Source organism: Recurvomyces mirabilis, assembly GCF_035927965.1.
Source record: "Recurvomyces mirabilis strain CCFEE 5264 chromosome Unknown scaffold_24, whole genome shotgun sequence".
Taxonomy (NCBI): domain Eukaryota; kingdom Fungi; phylum Ascomycota; class Dothideomycetes; order Mycosphaerellales; family Teratosphaeriaceae; genus Recurvomyces; species Recurvomyces mirabilis.
In genome coordinates, this window is record NW_027041958.1 from 444,500 (window position 1) to 463,472 (window position 18,973).

An 18,973-nucleotide genomic window follows, 5' to 3' on the forward strand; every position below is an offset into this window, starting at 1 on the left:
GATCGGTTCGTATTCCGCTGTCACCATGGATATGGCCCCCCTTATGCAGCCAGGCATCTGATTTTTTTTGGCTGCTTCCAAAAGCTCGGAAGTACGACGCCTGTTGTAATCCTAGCAGAGCGCTCAACATTCTTCGCGTCGGTTCCCTGATGCGGAAGGCGGCTGCCTCAGCTGCGGCTTCGCATCCAACCAAAGCGAGCATCAGGCATCACCAAACACCACACCGCGGACGGTAAGTCTAAAGCTACATAACTTGTCACTTCTCTGTCTGCCACAAAATGGTACTACTCACATACAACATAAGGTTGCAATCATGACACATCTTACTTTGGGGTGGAGCATCGTAGTCTTGTTATTGACCGCTTTCTTGCAACACACTTTGGCATTCAATACGTCCATCTTTCAAATCATTCAGCCGGTCTTTGAGACCCTGCTTGGTCCCACCCCTCAGATCGAAGTACTGGTGAAGGCAAGCGGAGGCCAGCAGCTTTACCACGAAGGCGGAGCATATCATGAACCGTCAGGCGCGCTGTGGGTGGCATCAGATGGGCTTGCCAACGCCACGAATCGACGTATCTTCCGAGTAACCGGACTGGGGTCTCCTGCCACAGTACATGTCGAGAGCATCAACCACACAATCGCAAACCCTATCGGAGCCCATGTCAATGTTCCCGGGAGTCCACTGGGCGATGTCATCCTCTTCGTCGCCCAAGGATCACTCGCCAAAATGCCTCCTGCTGGTGTTTACGCAATGAATCCTTACCCTCCGTACAATACCTCGCTAGTCATCGGATCCTACGGTGATAATCCTTTCAATTCGCTGGATGACATCACGGTCACTCCTGACGGTGTCATCTTCATTTCCGACCCACCATATGGCTATGGTCAAGGAAACCGACCGAAGCCTTTACTTCCCAATCAAGTCTACTCATATAATCCGTTTACCAACGACCTCAGAGTAGCCGCAGATGGTTTCGTACGCCCCAATGGTCTCGCAGCAAGTCCCGATGGCAATACCATATACGTCGCAGATACCGGCGCTCTTTTGTACGAGAACGTACCCTTGGACACACAAGGATTTCGAACGATCTATGCCTTTGACCGAGTCAATGGCTTCTTGACCAATCGACGGGTCTTCGCCATGCCGCAAGCTTTCGCTTCAGCTGCTGATGGCATCAGAGTAGATTCATATGGTAACGTATGGGCGAGTGTCGCGGGTCAGGGCATAAGTGTGTGGGACAAGAGTGGTACGCTACTAGGCGATATAACCATCGATAACAACGGTGGAAACCTTGGACTTGCAGACCTTGGCGAGTTGTATTTGTTGGGAGGCGACACCATCTTCAAGGTCAGCGTCTCGACGACAGTGAGACATGCTTGAGCGAACGTCGGTGGGCTTCGTAAGACTGGCGGACTTGCAGGGAGGGATATCAGTCTCGATACCGCCGTGTGACCCAAGATGTAACCAACTACTGATTGACCCTGTCCCACTCCCGAACATTCCTCTACCTATTTCCAGATCGTCATCCCAGATATGCCACATCCGCCTTCTTCGCTCTCGGAGTTCTCGCCTATGTCTCACCGAGAAATGCTGAGTGAATGTTCACAGAAATACTGGCTTCAGGGGTGCTTATCCCAGTTTTCTTCCATTCGGAGCAACTCACGTTATTTCGATCGCTAGTCCTCACTCGTTCCCCATCAATCACAGTAGATGTAGAGCTTAACAAGGTGCCTACAGGGTGAACATCTTCAATACCTCAGCTCGCAATTGCGCCGTTTGCGAGATGTATCTGTATCATTGCTACTTGGCACGAGTTTTGCTTGTGACGAGAACGCGGCTGGTGGATTTCCTCTTACATTCAACCAGATCCTGAGACTGTACAGGGTAGGACAAATGAGTGTATGACCTGATAGCAATTTCCTCCTCCCATCAAGCTACCATGATACTTCATACCATCCTTCACTTTTGAACCCACTCCACTCGCTCTCAGCCAATGTAGGATGGGAACACGGCATATGGCCAGAGCTCTGCCTGCTTGATCAAGGTATCGCTAAGACCGCTTGATCCACTGCCACCGAAGTAGACTTTCGTGAAAGCAACTTCGCTCCAGTACTGGAAGCAGGTCCCGCCTGGAATGAAGGCCACGTCCCCTGTACTCATTGCAACAGTCTGATGCACCATGCGGATCATCATCACCCCTTCCAACACCTGGAAGAATTGCGGTGCATCGAATTGGTACTCGGTAGCTGTTTCGTTGGCCAGCTTGCGCCGCATTACCATGGTGCTGAGGGTGAAGTTGCCCGCGGACTGTGCTGCTTGAACGCGAGGCTGGATGACTCGACCTTTGGCGCGGTGGAGGTACTTTGGAGACCAGTTGTTGGCGAGATAGTACGGCTCGTGATCGTCCTGTGGTGCTGTGTTGTTTCCATTGTGCCAAGGCAGAGATGGATTGGTCGTCCCGTTCGTGAAGTTGAAACTGAATTGATTATTGAAGATGGGAAAGACATCATACTTCGGCCCGATGGCAGCTTCGAAGGTTTGTTCGAGAAACCGGGTATGAATGTCGGGTGGAAAGGGTGCAGAGGTCGGGTCGTTGAAAGGGGCGGAGACGTTGAAGTAGAACTTCTCGAAGCCACCCGGGTGGATGAAGGCGACAAGTGTGCTATCCGGCTCGGTGAAGGAATAAGAATGGTTCTGGTACGTGGGCATGCTGCCAAAGTCTTGCGCCGTAAGCATACGGGCTTCGCCGTTTGCCCAGAGCGTGACCGATCCTTTGTAGCAGAAGAAGGTTTCGTGGAAGCGTGTGTGATAATGTGGTGGCGACTGGAACAGGTCTCCGTAGCCAGAGCGAACGTCTGAAGCAAAACGACGTGGTCAGCAAGGTGAGTTCTCAGCAGATCACAAATTGTCATAGCTCCACTCCCTGGTCTCTTATACATGACCAGGGCGGGCAGTGATCAAGGGTGTAGATCTGTGAAGTGAGATTCAACTGATTGCTGGAGGCTAGACGTACAAGGCTGAGCATTGAGCTGAAGCACAGAGAAGGCCCCACCAGAGGACTCGTTGTTGATAGGGGCCCGGATCACATCGTTAATGAGGACGACTGCTGGGCCGCTGAGATCAGGTATGACATACGGACGAACGTACGATGGCGGCTCATTAACGACGAGATCGATGGCGTGGTTGGGATACGGCACGATAGCTGAGACTCGGAGCACCAGCAGAAGGCCCAAGATAAGGTGTAGAGCTTCCATGGCGATGTCAAGTCAGATGAGTAGAGTATCCTCGAGGGTGTGAGAGCCGCATGGTGGTCCCTTCAGGACTCGAGCAACTTATACGTCCGATCGGAAGCGACAGCGTGATGGTGACATGTCCTTTGGATCTTGCGCGAGAATGCGAGGATCTCATCTCGCAGCCGCACGTCTCGCCGGCCTGCAATGGTCGTATACTGCCGACTTCGATATTCAACAAAGTTCGTGGTAGTTGCCCAGATAGGCCTAAGTTCATCACCAAACACGGATTAGCACATGCATCTTCCGCATATAAACCAGGGCGAGTCCATAAGTGTTATACTCGATTTGCTACCCTCTTGCAGGGCAGACCGCGGATAATGATATACCGAGCAGCAACTTGTATCGTGGCGTTGCACACTCATCATGCTGATCAAGCAACTTTACATGTTTGTCAGCTCTCTCCTCCCCTGAAACTGCTAAAGTGCATGCTGCTCGTCATGTCTTTCACAACCCCAGGCTTGCACTGGTCCGTTTATCGGAAGGGGTCAGAGCTGGTCAGGGGGTACCGTATCGTTGACCTAGGCACAAGCATGGTAGGCGTCTCGTAGCTCAGCCGCCCAGGCACCAGAGATTAGAGAGAGCTCCCAGGGGACATCGGCGGCCAGACATCAGGGGAGTATCATCCTCCAGACAGCTGAAGTGCCGTGGATTCACCGCAGTATTTGGCAGGTGGTGTTGTGCATGTTGTCTGGATTCTACGCCTCCGCCTACTTGGTTCGACAGCTCGCTAAAGACACCGATCATCTGTGCTGCGTCATCTTAATCTATCCAACAAACACAATTCGATGCGCGCAAGTGGCATTCATTGCTGCCTGCTGCGGATGTCACCGTAGTACAGCATGGGATCGGCAGTTCCAATGTTGTCGTCGCTCAGCCACGCACGATTGCGACATTCGAGACGGATCATTGAGCGAGCTGAAATATGGCACGCCAGGTGAAATGGAAGATGGAAGGAACCTGTTAACATTATCCTCCATCCCACAGGGCCTTACATCGACCCCCAGCCTCATCTCCGCACGAAGCGGACTAGTAGAATAGGACCAGGACCAGAGCAACCACCTCTCCGCCACTGAGACATGCCTTTGCGTTCAACCGGATGCGCGACATGCAGACGACGAAGGATCCGGTGTGATGAGACGCGCCCATATTGCAACCGCTGCCGCACGCATGGCGTCGCTTGTCGAGGCTATCGAACAGATGCCCCCGGCGCGCGGGAATTCCTGGACGTCAGTGACGAGACTGCGCAGAGAGCAAGAGCAGGCTTCGAGCGGCGGTGGGGAGGATCTGCATCTACATCCGCAGCACGTGGCTTGTTGGCATCAACAACATCGGAGGTGACGGCGGCGATGACGGGGACAGCGGCAGGCTCGGAGGAGACTATTCGAGCAATGGACACTGCTTCGCTTCCCCCTCTGGCATCGGCCCACGTGGTCTCGCTCGAGAGCGGAGCATACAGGACCATGTTCAGGAACGCCTTTCTCGAACTTCACGTCCCCAAAACTGACAGAGTGCAACGTCATTACCTTAGCTTACTAGAGACTTGCATGGACCTTTCCACCTCGCAACCATCCTTACTGTGTGGACTCGACGCACTCAGCCTGGTCCAACTCGGGAGCGTCGAGAACGACCGGCGTTTGATCGAGTCAGCACGCCAGAATTACACCAAGGCACTGACTGAGCTCCGTTCTGTTCTATCCACGCAACAAGCACTCCATGACGATCACGTCCTGGCAGCGGTCATGATAATGAAGTACTGTGAGCTCTACACTGAGCTTGCTAGCCCGAAAGGTGTCGGATGGGCCGGGCATGTTTGTGCTGCACAGCGTCTGCTGACTGTCCGTGGGCCGGCTTTGGTACGGAGTGATCTGTCCATGGAGCTATACGCAAATGCAAGGCAGAGTGCACTTTGCTACTCCCTTGTGGATCGAAAAGCTTGCGCCCTTGCCCAACCGGGCTGGAGGGCAATCGGCAACCGAACAAGGGTGAAAGACAAGTCGTTCATTTTCCATGAGCTTGCACTTCAGATTCCGGGTCTACTGGAGCAACACGATGGTCTAGACATTCAACATCACGACCAGGATCAGGTTACTCAAATCGATGTAATCTTGGCCAAAGCGGCAGCCATCGAACAAGACTTGCGAGCCTGGCTATTGCACTGGGCTACAGATGAACCACAGTACGAGACCAGACCAGTCGATGACTTCTCGACCTTCGCCACTCAATGTTCCGACCGCACATTTAGCACGGCATTCGCGTTCGGGAACTTCATGGCCGCCTATCTCCACTCCATGTACTGGATCTGCATGTACTTCCTACGCATAACCATTCGTGCCTTGCACGCAGCTCGTGCCGTCGTCATCCCGAGCTCTAGGCCCCATGCCAACCAGCAGGTATCCGAAGAGGAGATACTGGAATATGTCTTCAATGCATGCCGGTGCATACCTTACTTCTGCGAACCTGCCAGCTCAACCATGGGATGCATCGGCATGTTCCTTCCGCTGCGAACAGCGGCGTTTTACTTTGTCGGCGCGAGCATGGTGGGCCCGGCAGAATGGATTGGCAATGTGTACAGCTCCTGTCTGAACAAAGGCCTTGCACCGCCAAGCATTGATGAAATGAAGCTTAGAAGCTGTAGTAGTCTGATTGTAAATCGAGCTACCGTAGTATCTTAACCCGCCCGCAAATCGGGAGAAGAACTTCTGATCATGTAGTGATGAGCTAGAGTGGAGACGTAAGTAGTGAGCGCATGAGTGAAGCTTCAGCTGCCGATTCAGGACGGTGGAATTTAGCCTGAATATGGCAAGATATGCCCGCGGCACGATATGCGCGAGTATGCTGCCACGAGATGAACAAAACATACATTGTGAGGCATTTTGGGGGACTACCACTACATCTTGGTCTTCTTTACATCATCGACCTCGCTTCGCTTTCGTAATGGCTAGACATAGCGATCGTGATGAGATCAAGGACTTCGAAGATGCAGTGCACTCCATCAGATCTGGCCTTGGTGCTTCCCAAGCTGCTTCAGCCCTGATCTCAGCCATGACCGGTGTAGAGAAACTCTCGATGCTCGACGGCGATGAGCCTTTCTGGCCGGGCATGCGCAGCATTCTATACGACCGCTACAACCGCAAGCCCTATACTATGGGTGCCGTTCCTCGCCTCAAGATACCTGGAGTCAAGTTCACGGATGGTCCAAGAGGTACGCGATGCTGTAGGCCTTGTGGCGCTATCTAGGAGACTTGCTGACCACAAACTCACAGGCATTGTAATGCACAACTCGACCTGCTTTCCTGTTGCTATGGCTCGTGGAGCAACCTGGGATGTTGAGCTCGAACGTCGCATTGGTAATGCCATAGGCAAGGAAGGGCGTGCGCAAGGTGCCAACTACTTCGCCGGGATCTGCATCAACCTTCCGCGTCACCCTGCCTGGGGTAGAGCGCAGGAAACTTACAGCGAAGATCCGATTCTGCTAGGCGCATTCGGCGTAGCACTGCATCGAGGTGTGAGCCCGCACCTCATGACGTGTGTGAAGCACTTTGCACTCAACTCCATGGAGAACGCGCGATTCAAGGTCGACGTCAATATCGATCTGGCACCGCTGCACGAGGTGTATCTTGCCCACTTCAGACAAGTTGTGGACGCCGGTGTGACTTCTGTTATGTGTAAGCAATGCATCCTTTCAGACCCAGCAATGACACCAGGAGGGTTTCTGACTAGCACTTTAGCTTCCTACAACTCACTCAGGGGTGAGTTCGCAGGCCAGAATGATGAGCTTCTGAACGGCATTCTGCGGAAGCAATGGGGATTTGATGGCTTTGTGCTCTCAGACTTTATATTCGGATTGCGAGATGCTGTGAAGTCTGTGAAGAATGGCCTTGATATCGAGGCGCCATTCCAGCAGCAGCGTGTTCTGCATTTGGCGAAAGCGCTTGAAAGTGGAGAGCTGCAATGGTCGGATGTCGAGAGGTCTTGCAATCGTATCTTGCAGAAGCAGCTGGAGCATGTCGCGCGCACTGGCACTGAAGCACCCGATAGTTCAGTTGTTTTCTCCACCAAGCACAGAGACCTCGCTCGCGAAGCAGCTTTGCGGTCCATGGTCCTGCTGAAGAACGAACCCGTCGAGTCACAGCCTCTGCTTCCCTTGAAGCCGGACAAGATTAAGCGTCTTGCCATCGTCGGCCGCCTCGCCAATCAAGCTAATACTGGAGATCGTGGCTCGTCCGCTGTCTTCTCGCCCAGTGTTGTCACCCTCTACGAAGGCTTAAAGGCCTCACTTCCCAACACCGAGGTCCTGCTCGAAGACTCAGACTCTGCTGAACGCGCCGGCGAAGCTGCGAGCAAAGCAGATATGACGATTTGTGTAGTAGGCTACGATGCTGGGGATGAAGGTGAGTATGTCGTGCCCACATTCGACGACAACCCAGAGCTGGCAGCATTGCTGCCACCAGTCGAGGGTGAAGAGGATACGGAAGTTGAGCGCAAGATGAAAGGGCACGAAGACACAGCCGCTGTAGATGGCTCATCTCCGAATGAAGGCATAAGAGTCGGTGATGGTGGCGATCGCAGATCACTCCGCCTGCGCTCTCGTGACGTCGAAGTGATCAATGCCACCACCAAAGCGTCATCGAATGTCATCGTAATCATCGTGGCCTCTGAGGCAGTGATCATGGAAGAGTGGCTTGGGGAGGTACCAGCTGTCCTCTTCGCCTGGTACAGCGGCTGCGAAGGCGGTCATGCGCTGGCAGACGTCTTGCTCGGCAGAGTCGACACCAGCGGACGTCTCCCATTCTCCATCCCCAAGAGCGAGGAGCAACTACCGCTCTTCGACATCGATGCAAGAAAGATCACGTATGACCGCTGGTTTGGGCAACGGCTGCTTGACAAGCTCGCTGTTCCTGCGCGATACCCACTGGGATGGGGGTTATCGTACACCACCTTTGCGCTTAGGGGTATACGTATTGATGAGCAATCGATCTCGGCAAACTACGAGCAGTTCAACGTGCGAGTGAAGGTCAACAATACTGGTTCTCGCGCTGGACGCCACGTTGTGCAGATCTATGGGCTACTTCAAGCGGAGGACTTCCCTTCACGGGTCTTATTGGGCTTTACTCCCGCCAGTCTAGGCGCTAGCGAGGACGTTGAGGTGGAAGTATCGTGCTCGCTGAGACCAACGAAGAGGTGGAACTCTGGCGGCTTCCAATATGCGGCGAAAGAGGTAAAAGTAGAAGCTGCGAGTTTTGCCGGCGACAAGAAGGCAGTGGTATGCAGTCTCGCGCTACCCTGATCGTAGCTCATGTGACACTACTATCTTGTAGGGTCGCAACATAAAGCCTCTAGCTTTGAACACCATCCAACAGCTGACGTCGACATCACAGCTGCTCAAAGCCAAAGCTACCTGTGTTGAAATCGCCAAGCATCTGCCACTGATCTGGGGCATAAACATCGTGCGTTAGGAATGGCATGGCTCCGGAGATCTCCATGGACCAGCTGTCTGGATTATCCGTCACTACCTCCATTGGCATCCCGAAGGCAGATCCATCACCTAGTAAGATCGGCATAGAGGCTGCACTCTGGGTTCCGTGCATCTGAGGTGGTACGGCAGAGCTTCCAGCCAAGCGTTCCGCCGATTTTGGGTTTGCATCCTGGCGCCTAACATGTATTCTACCCAGTAGAGGAACCCTCAGGCTGACATATCGTGAGTCTGTTGTGTGCCTGTTACTGAGAAGTGCGGACAGCGATCGTATAGTTCGTGCAGCCTCTTGAGCGAATTGCCCGCTCCTGGACCCCTCGGACGCCAAGTCCATGCTGTCTACGATTTGCTGTAGCAGCACAAGAGAAGATGGTGTCCGGGTTGCCTCCATTCGTTGTGAGCTTCCGGGACAGTAACAAGTATGAAGAAGGAAGACTGCAGCTGTGAGTGCTTGTACATCAAACAACCGGACTGGGAAGAAACCGCCTAGCACCAGAGGGCGCAGTGTAGCGTAACGGACAGCCACATCCCGACAAGCTTCGGTGCAGACCATGTGGCTGTAGGCGTATATGTTACTTCCATCGTTGTCGAGAGCAAGCTGCAGGTGGGCTCTCGCTGTAAAGTATTGCTGGAAATACTGGAGAACAAGGTCGAGTGTGATCTTCTCCTGGTTTGGACGCACGTCCCACCAAGATATGGGTGCGAGGCTTGCCAGCTCTCGAAATTCTTGGTCGATGTTCAAGACCATGTCACAGACTTGACGAGACGGCCGTCCTTTGGCGGTGAGATTGTCGAGCGCTGGGATCTTGCCGGCGATATCTGCCAAGCGGCAAAAGTAAGCCTGGGGGACGAGATGCGTGTCTACGAAAATCGGTCGATCTGCTGGTAATGTATCCATCCTGGCGGTTATAGGAAGACCAAACATGCAGCCTGCCAGCTTCTCCATTGTGCATGCCGCTTGCCAAAGTAAAGCACCGGCTTCTTCACGGGTCTGTCCATTACGAGTCCAGCCAGGCTCCCCAGATCGATCCGTGGAGGAAGCTACGGAAGCACGAGGTAATCCAATGATCTCTGCGAGGGCGATTGTACGGCGAAGACTTAGCCAGACTTTCTGGAATCTGGCATGTGCGAAATGCCTGTTAAAGTCAGCAAGGGAACGTTCAAGATACTAGCATCATACCTACAGTCGCTGAAACAGCAAGCAGACTTCGATGCCCTCCAGCGATCCCGCAAAGAAGTCGTCGTTCACTATGTAAGTCTCAATCGCATCTGAGACAGTTTTAGAGTATGCTGATGCGTCGATAAGCTGGCCATGTAGAGAACTTTGTGGCATAAGATGAATCATCTGGGCTATGATTAAGAGGACTGCGGCTATTGCTGCCGGCTGTGCATCGAATCCTCTCACTTGATCCCAATCCAGAATCAGCTCATCTTTCGTCCTAGCAATGAAGACCAGAGGTGCGATTGAGTTTGCCCACGTCACCCACTCGGCAGCTTGCCCTACAAGGATATGGGCGACTTCTTCAGAAACCATGAGAGCCTGGAGCGCACTCCTTGCTCGAGCCAGGCGCCCTTCAGAAGATTTGTGTTGGCGTGGGTGTCGTGACGCCTGCTCTCGGACATCAAGCATACTGTGGTTGAAGAGCTGTCGAAGATGGGTTGGCTAAAAGTGTTGACCAAAGCCATTAGCAAGGGTAACAGACATGTCGGGCGTCTATAGCTATCAGTTTGCGTACTGGGTTCGCCGGAGAGTGATCTGACATCTCTGATTCCGAGTCGACCTCGGAATCCCCACCATGCCCATCTTCTGTCACCTTGTCAACGACAGACCCAGCGGTACCAGGTGGTGTGTTGGGGTGCTGAGCCTTGACGTATCTCCAAAGGCTAGCATTCTTCCCCTCGAGCCGCGCAATACCCTCTTCAAGCCGTGCAATACGCTCCCGAGAGCTTAGTCTCAGCGATTCAGGGTTTTGGGCTGCAACTATTTGAAGCGAGCACGTTCGACGGCGCTCCAGACAATGTCGACATGATTGTGCGTCAGCCGATGGCCACCAGCAGCGAATCTTCCGTTGTCGGCCTGTGACTGTTTAGCTACGCACGGAACGGTAGTACGCAATGCTGACATTCGATACAGCTGCAAAGATATCAGCTCTATGGTTTCTCGCTGAAAAGACCGGTCTACGCTGTACATGCCTCTTCGTCCCGCGACGAAACTTGTGCGATGTGTGATCTTGCATCCTTGAGTCCGCATTCACGATTTGGTGCGCGCGCGGTCCGAAATAAACACCAATCGTGCGACAAACTTAGAAGCAAGTTGGAAGGCCGGAGGGAGGGATGAAATGAAACGATCGGCTGGCTGGACGGCACGGTTTCTTCGGCACGAGAACGGACGAGAGTCGGGGCGCAAGCGGATGAAATTATAAATCACGGGTAACATCGGACAAAAGGGTAAGTTCTAACACCACACGCATTGATAATGGAATTTCTGTAGCAATCGCGTGACAGCAATATAATGATCGATTGCTGAGAGGTTCGAAAGATGTATACCGCAGACGCTAGGGCCAAGCGAGGTGCAAGGACGGACATCAATTGCACCCAGAAGCGCTGCTCGCCAAAATCAGGCTTATACTCGGGAGCGCTGCAGACTTCCTCTGCTTGAGCATCATTGGGAAAAGTCGTCTCATCAGCGATGGCGAGCCCTTCAAGCTTCCCCCAGAGTGTCAGTATCTAGCTTGCAAAGCTGAAGCAATCACACTAACTGGCGTACAGCCCCCATATACTCCAGATACTGCTAGCGTTGGTGGTGTGCCCAACAAGACTCTCGATGTACCCGTGACGGCAGCCTTCCTCTCCATATACGTGTGCCTTGCGGCCACGAACATGATAATTTTTCGACTCAATCGACGAAGAAACCACAAGTTCATCATGTCTGGGCTGCTCGCTGGGTTCTGTAACGTACGGACGATCACCTGCTCTCTACGCATCGCCTGGGCATTCAACCTCGACAACGTCAACCTTGTGATCGCAGCAGAAATCCTATTCGACGCTGGAATTCTCCTCATCTATTTTATCAACGTGGTCTTCGCACAACGTATCCTCAGGGCCAAGCATCCAGACATCGGCTGGAATCATCGGCTGAGCGTCGCACTCAAGAGCGTTTACGCTGTGATCGGATTCGTGCTGGTCATGACCATTTCGACAATCATTCTGGGTTTCTATACGCTCGATCAGCACACTCTCAACGTCTGTCGGGATATCTACCTGTTCGCGACCAGCTATCTCTTGTTCTTTGCGACGTTACCCGTGGTATTCTTGCTATCCGCCTATTTGCCCAACCGCTCTCCGAACGCCGAGCAGTTTGGCCGCGGAACTACTGAACGCAAAGCGCTTGTGCTACTTGGCACCAGCTCCCTTGGTATCCTCATTGCCGGCTTTCGAGCTGGCACCACATACATGACACCCAGATCGATCAAGAGCCCGGCGTGGTACGTAAAGAAACTCACTGAACAGAGACATATGTTGACCGTCTGACTGACTTAGGTACGACTCGAAAGCCTCCTTCTACTGCTTCGGCTTCGTACCGGAGATCCTAATCCTGACGCTTTTCGTCATCACGCGCGTAGATCTGCTTTTCAAAGTCCCCGATAACAGCAGCAAGATTCGGTCTTTCGGTCAACCCGGAACTCTAGACAGTCATGACGATCCGACTAAGTCCGTTCAGGCCGGAGAATCGATGTGAGATTCAAGGACACGACCATTATACAGACAGTCTCGAGCAGTGAGCAGGATATCCGCAGAGCCACCAAGCATGTCTTCCTACCGCAGAGCCACCAAGCATGTCTTCCTACCGCAGAGCCACCAAGCATGTCTTCCTACCGAATTGCTCATCAGCTTTAATGATGTATGTAGTGTGGGAAGCTCGCCGCTTGTATGGTGTCCTACATCATAGACTGTACTGTATGTGCGATCGATCATTGGTGTAAGGCTGCCGTTGGGTAGCATAGACAGCGCATATGTGGATTAGCAAATCATACTATACGTATTCAAGCTTGAACTTGGTCATATATAGTTGGGTCACACAACAATTGGATGTGGGTTGAGGTCCATAGAGGGAGCAGTAACATTTGCATTGGTCTGCACCTGTTGTAGATTCACTTCGTGAACAGCTTGCCTATCTCTTACAACGCCACCAGTCAGTAGCAGTTCGGACCGATACAAGATCGGTCGCCCAGCATGTGGTGCAGCAGTGTGACGCCGATCGAACACCGTGATACCGTGAGCTGATGACCAAGGCACAAAAAACTGGTTCCTCTATCCCGGCTAGACCTCGGAGGCTCTGGGTTACGGAACCGAGAACGGACGAAACTAAAACGCTAACCACCATGGCTTTGTGGACGCCGCACACCACTCCGACTAGATTTACCGAGTGTATCACCTTCTCCATCGTTGATTCCTAACGGCATGCGATAGCTTACAAATTCATCAGTCGTAGACTTTGGCTTGATAATGAGCGTGCTTCACTCTGTATATAACGACACTGCCTTCAGTCGAATAAGAATCGAACAAGTCCTAGGTCTATTGGAAGTCTCATGCTTTAGCAAATAACACAGGGCCCACACAAGAAAAAGAACGGAATGGCATCCCTCGCCCCCGACGATAAGTCTGGCTTCCGCGCACCAAGCCGACACATCACTACGCACGACAAGGAAGGAGGTTCCAAGTTCCTACCGGACAACGTTATTCCTGCGGACCTTACGTGGCAACAATTCTCGCCCGAGATTTTCGGCACCTTGCCGTGGGGCACGACTACCTCGCCTGCGCGAATGAGCGATGGAGCTGACTTGGAGGCATACACGTCGGGAACGCTCAACCCCGCCGACATCGTTACGAAGAATGGGACAAACATGCGTCTTTTCGACTTTGCGCCTGGCTTCAAGAGCGAAATGCATCGAACGGATAGCGTCGACTACAGTATTGTCCTTCTCGGCACCATCGAGAACCAAGTGGATGACGGCGAGGTTCGGGTGGGCAAGCCTGGGGATATCTTCATTCAGCGAGGGACGAATCATTTGTGGCAGAACCCGAGTGCGACGGAGTGGACCCGCATGTGCTTCTTCGTAGTGGCGGCAGATGCGGTGATGGTTGGTGGGAAGGAACTTGAGACGACCGCGTCAGTGGAGTCAGCCTCGGGAAACAAGTAGTAGCTTATAGAGTAGCGATAGATTCGTAAAATTCTTTTTCTAAAGCTTTACTACTACTACTTCCTAACGTACTATATTTATACTTTTAGTATATCTTAAATATATCCTTTTATAAGTATAATCTACTTTCTTATAGTTATCTAACTAATATACTTCTTAGATATATATTATTTAGTACTATCTCTAATATTAATTCTCTAGACTTTACTATCTTTCTTTTACTAGTCTATAGTCTATATACATTTAAATTATATCTACTATTATAGATACTAGCTATTATATATCTATAGTATAAGAGAGTTAAAGTTTATTAGATAAGTAAATTCTAAGTAATACTCTAACTCTATAACTACTTTAAGATATAATCTTTTATTAGATTAGTAGCTTAGGTTAAATAATAGATACTATTATAATAATTAGTAGAGTAGATAAGTAGATAGGAAGGTAGGAGCGGAGGCTTCCGCTCCTATAACTAATATAACTAATACTCCTTTAATTAGTTAGATTAGACGCTACTAACTAAACTAACTACGCTACGATTAGTTAGATTAGTTAATATATAAATCTTCTATATATATAGAATAGACGTTTCTTATATAGGTAGTTTATATTTAACCTAAGTTACTAACCTACTAAAAGGTTAAACCTTAGAGTAGTTACTTACTAGACCTATCGCTTAGAATTTACTTATTTAACGAGCTCTAACCTCTTTATACTATAGATATATAATATTTCAAATACTCTTATAGTAAGTAAGTACTCTAAGTAAATAAATAGCTCCTAATAATAAAAGAGACGTTAGTATAGCTTTAACTACTCGAGCTAGTACCTCTACTAATAAGAATAGAACTAGAATAGCTAAGTACTCCGCTAAACTAGACTTCTTCTATAGAGACCGTAATAAGCTTAATAACTAGTTAAACTAGATTATACTATATTTCTTCCTTAAAGGTATTACTAGCGAATAACGACGCTACTATATTATAGTATTATACCTTCGAGGTAAAGCTTAGAACTAGATATATTCTAAGTTAACTATAGTCCTACTTAAGAATAGAGACCCTAATAGGATCTTTACTAACTTCTCGTAGTTTACTAAATAGGTTAAAGGAATCTATAGACTTAGTAACGACTAATAAGTTGCTATCTAAAATATATAATAAGTTATATAGAGGGCCTCTATATCCTAGTAGGTTAGGGTTAGGGGTTCTAGAGTCGAGTAGGAGTATCTCCCTTCTGCTAATCGACAACAAGGCATTAACGATCTACAGCCACTATATTAGCTATATTAGATCCTAAGGACGTGTAAGCACCATCTCGGCAACCTTATAATGCACTAGCACGAGCAACTACTAGGACCTCTCTATACCCTTTCTACGCGGTATAGTAGGCAGTAGAACGCTTAGTCGGGTATCCCCTCGACGTAGTGTATACGTACTTAGAGGAGCGACTACTCTTCTATCTATACTACGACGTCTTCTACCGAGGTAGTATAGCCGCTATTAGAGCACTATAACCCGCTGCTTTAATACGGAACTACTAGGACTATATTAGCGTAGGATAACAGTTGCGAGTATCCGCTACCGTTAGGTCTATCTAATATATTAAACCTAAGGAGTAGTAGGTTGTAGCAGTTTTACGGCTAGTCTATATAGCCGGATAAGGGTAGGTAATCGTAGTAGAGAGTCGTATAATACTCTCTTACTTCGCCTTAAGAGCCTTTTATTAGTTTTATATATAGGAGCCTGTCCTACCTTATATATATGTAATACTATCTCGTAGCGCTACGTCTGCTCTCGTACTACGGGTAGTATCTTCCTTTCTATTATAGGTAGGAGGTACGTAAATTTACCTTAAGGTAAATCTATTAGTTTGTAGTATAGGTTTCGGCTCCGTAGCACCGCCCGGAGGTAGGAGAATCTTAGGTTAGAGCGAGGTATATCTGCGGCTAGGTTAACTCGTTGCTACTACTACAGAATTTGCGCGGCGCGTCGAGCGAGGTTGTCCTATATACGCATCCGGGTATATACCGGGTGCGTAGGCGGAGCATTAATATATAGTACGCCTTATATTAATACGTGTACCTAGGTTTACTACTCTCGTAGACTAGGGATAGGATCAAACTTTTTTAATTCTATCTAGGCCTCGACTTTATCCCTACTACTCTTATCCTCTATATCTCGCTATAGATTACTAGCTAGCTCTTTTAAGTTATCCCTAACTAAAGACATTACTAAGGCTACCCGGTCCTATCGACTACTATTTAGCAGAAAATTAATGTTAGTAAACTTACGCTCGCTTGCCTACTACGATACCTAAACCCGTTTCGCCGCCCTATTTGCCGCTCTAAGTCTCGTAACCCTACCTTAATATATATACTCCTTATCGCCTCTACGGAAAGTTGAAATTATATATATATATCGATATAGCTAACGGAAACACCAAACACCTCGCCGATATTAAAATAGTGCGTCCTATAATATAAGAGGCGCCGATAGGGTAATATCCGCGAATCGTATGTTAGCTAATAGACGTATGCTCTATAGAATAATCGAGGCTAGATAGCTCCCTCCTACAAACGATCGCAACTTCTACTCGGTATACGCCTACTAAAATCGCCTTATAGAGTCCTTCGTAACGCGGCCGAACGTTAGCCGGCTTCTATACTCGTTTAGTAGGTAGCTCTAGCGAAGATTACGTTTAAACGGTATTATATAGCCTAGATTAAAGAGAAGTCGGCGTAGCGGGTTCGAGAAAGGCGCCTGTTGCATATCCTATAGAAAGGATATATATAGGCATCGGAACCTGTCTTCTAGATTCGGCTATCCTAGTAGGTTCTAGCTAAGCCGCTACGTATACTTGCTATATGCTACCTATTATACTAATTCCTTCTAGTGCCCGTTAGCGTCCCGCTATAAGCTTTAGTAGTCTGTCGCAAAGGTATATACTAACGCACCTCTATACTCGAAAATCGGTTAGAGATATTAGCGGCATATACGTAGCCGGTTGCCTACCCCCTATACGTCCGAATAGTATAATATAAACCTAGACTTCGCCTTCGCCTTCTCTAGTCGTATATAAACATAAGCCTCGAAGTCTATCCCCTTAGGCGTAACTATAAAGCCTAAATACTTGTAGCTTACTACCCGAGGTATCTCTTAGCCGTCTAAGAGCACTACTAGGCTATCGTAGAGGCGAGAAATATAGCTATACTTCCCTACGCTTATACCGATCCTATTCCTCTTATACTATACCGACACCTTCTATAGTAGCAATAGTATTTCGGCTTAGTCCTAGTATAGAATCGCTCCGTCGTCTATATAGAAGACCGCCTTCGGAATCTTACCTACTGTCTCGTTTAAGTCCCGTAGTAGATTATCCGTAAGGACGTTCTATAGTAAAGGTAAAAGTAGTAAGCCCTATAGCACGCCGCGGCTCCTTATAAACTAGCTAGAAGCGCTTCCGTTCGCGAGGACCCGCGAGCAGAACCGTAGGCATATAGCGGCGAGTAACTGCACTAGCGCCAACGGGCAGCCGCGGTCTAGAAGCAATCGCTTTAGTATACTATAGTCGACTATATCGAATGCCGCTTTAAAGTCGAGGAATACTACTCCTCTATAGAGTCTAGCGTCGAGCGTAAGATAAACAAGTACCGCTAAAGTTAGCGTAGAATAGCCGTGCCGGAAGCCTACCTAGGCCGGATAGAAATTGAAATACGTTGTCTGCTATAAGCGTTAGAGTATAATATATTCGAACACTTTATATACTATCCCGATTAGCGTAATCGGCCGCGTATTAAATATAGTCTTTAACTTACTTAGGTCCTTTACGAGCAGGTATATATCGGTCCTCGTCTAGGAGTCTAGCGTTATACGAAAGATAAGCGAGATGTTATATAGCCGGAGGAGAAGATCGACTAGCGTTATATTAACTAGCGTTTTTACGATTCGTATATATACTCTATCGGCACCGCTAGCTTTAGAAGCATCTTAGGCCGCTATCGTATTAGAGACCTCGCTTCGCTAAACGGGGCGTAGCGTATAGTAATCTCCGTACGGCCCGCAATTATGTACTAGACTCTCTAGTATACTAGAAGGTAGTTTACGTCTACTTCGTGCGAAGGGAATAGCTCCCGACTCGTAACTATAATCCCTAAATTTACTATAAGGTAAATCTAGGCTTTAGCTACCGGGTAGTATACTATTAATTTTACTATAAGGTAAATTTAGCCCTTAGTTTTTTATAAGCGTACTATCTATATCTTTCGTAGCTACCGTATATCGCTCGCTAAGTACTATAGAAGCTTTATAGAGTCTATCTAGTGCTAGGTCCTAGCTAAAAAGAGGACTATTTTCTATATTAAGCTTAAACAACTAACGTACTAATTAATAGTAGGAAGGGCTCGCGGGCGCATTTAGTATCTTTAGTCTACGAGTCGATATTGTCGTATAGCCTAGAGTCGTCCGAGCGATACCTTAAATCGACTCGGTAATATAGTCGGCTAAGGTATCGTAAGTAGTTAACGCTAGCGCCTTCTCTACGCTACTCCGCGTAGTAGTATACTAGGTTTCTTAGAGTCGGCGGCGAATAGGTAGCTTACTAAGTCGACTCGTCCGGAAACGGGGTAGGTCTAGGTTAGGGTATTCTACTAGGCTTTCTATCGTAATAGGCAGCCTTATTATATACTTATAATCCGTCTGTAGCCCTAGGCTCTTAGTACCTATTAGATAAAATAGGCAGGACACCTACTCGCGTCTTACGAAGTAATAGTCTATCGTTAGCGTCTATACTATTATAGAATGTAGGATATAGGTAGCTACGGGTCTAGGGTCGAGGCGTAGCAAGCCGTTAGTTTGGGCCTAGCGGCCGATTATCGTCGTACGATCCGCCGGGTATAGGTTTAAGCCTCCGTTCTTATAGTAGATATTAATGTCTCCTACTATAACAGATGCGGTCGCTACCTCTTATAAGGTCTTATCTAATGTCGCTTCCTATATTGCCGGCG

General features: G+C 49.3%; 7 protein-coding genes across 7 annotated transcripts; 5 read left to right on the plus strand and 2 right to left on the minus strand.

Annotated features, from left to right (window-relative positions):
- Positions 1 to 313: 313 nt before the first annotated feature.
- On the plus strand, positions 314 to 1,381 carry LTS14_008287 (uncharacterized protein; the record flags this gene model as incomplete). Its single annotated transcript, XM_064840975.1, has 1 exon — positions 314 to 1,381. One exon carries the CDS (start codon positions 314 to 316, stop codon positions 1,379 to 1,381), a length of 1,068 nt encoding a protein of 355 aa, XP_064691612.1.
- A 606-nt stretch (positions 1,382 to 1,987) lies between these two features.
- Positions 1,988 to 3,255, minus strand: LTS14_008288 (uncharacterized protein; the record flags this gene model as incomplete). Its single annotated transcript, XM_064840976.1, has 2 exons — positions 1,988 to 2,856; positions 3,015 to 3,255. 2 exons carry the CDS (start codon positions 3,253 to 3,255, stop codon positions 1,988 to 1,990), a joined length of 1,110 nt encoding a protein of 369 aa, XP_064691613.1.
- A 1,427-nt stretch (positions 3,256 to 4,682) lies between these two features.
- Positions 4,683 to 6,033, plus strand: LTS14_008289 (uncharacterized protein; the record flags this gene model as incomplete). Its single annotated transcript, XM_064840977.1, has 2 exons — positions 4,683 to 5,860; positions 6,006 to 6,033. 2 exons carry the CDS (start codon positions 4,683 to 4,685, stop codon positions 6,031 to 6,033), a joined length of 1,206 nt encoding a protein of 401 aa, XP_064691614.1.
- Positions 6,034 to 6,228: 195 nt separating this feature from the next.
- On the plus strand, positions 6,229 to 8,581 carry LTS14_008290 (uncharacterized protein; the record flags this gene model as incomplete). Its single annotated transcript, XM_064840978.1, has 2 exons — positions 6,229 to 6,496; positions 6,558 to 8,581. 2 exons carry the CDS (start codon positions 6,229 to 6,231, stop codon positions 8,579 to 8,581), a joined length of 2,292 nt encoding a protein of 763 aa, XP_064691615.1.
- Positions 8,582 to 8,666: 85 nt separating this feature from the next.
- LTS14_008291 (uncharacterized protein) lies at positions 8,667 to 10,301 on the minus strand (the record flags this gene model as incomplete). Its single annotated transcript, XM_064840979.1, has 2 exons — positions 8,667 to 9,903; positions 9,952 to 10,301. 2 exons carry the CDS (start codon positions 10,299 to 10,301, stop codon positions 8,667 to 8,669), a joined length of 1,587 nt encoding a protein of 528 aa, XP_064691616.1.
- Positions 10,302 to 11,456: 1,155 nt separating this feature from the next.
- Positions 11,457 to 12,506, plus strand: mrpl16_2 (39S ribosomal protein L16, mitochondrial; the record flags this gene model as incomplete). Its single annotated transcript, XM_064840980.1, has 3 exons — positions 11,457 to 11,486; positions 11,537 to 12,252; positions 12,308 to 12,506. The coding sequence occupies 3 exons, from the start codon at positions 11,457 to 11,459 to the stop codon at positions 12,504 to 12,506; spliced, it is 945 nt and encodes a 314-aa protein (XP_064691617.1).
- Positions 12,507 to 13,401: 895 nt separating this feature from the next.
- LTS14_008293 (uncharacterized protein) lies at positions 13,402 to 13,968 on the plus strand (the record flags this gene model as incomplete). Its single annotated transcript, XM_064840981.1, has 1 exon — positions 13,402 to 13,968. The coding sequence occupies one exon, from the start codon at positions 13,402 to 13,404 to the stop codon at positions 13,966 to 13,968; it is 567 nt and encodes a 188-aa protein (XP_064691618.1).
- Positions 13,969 to 18,973: the final 5,005 nt, after the last annotated feature.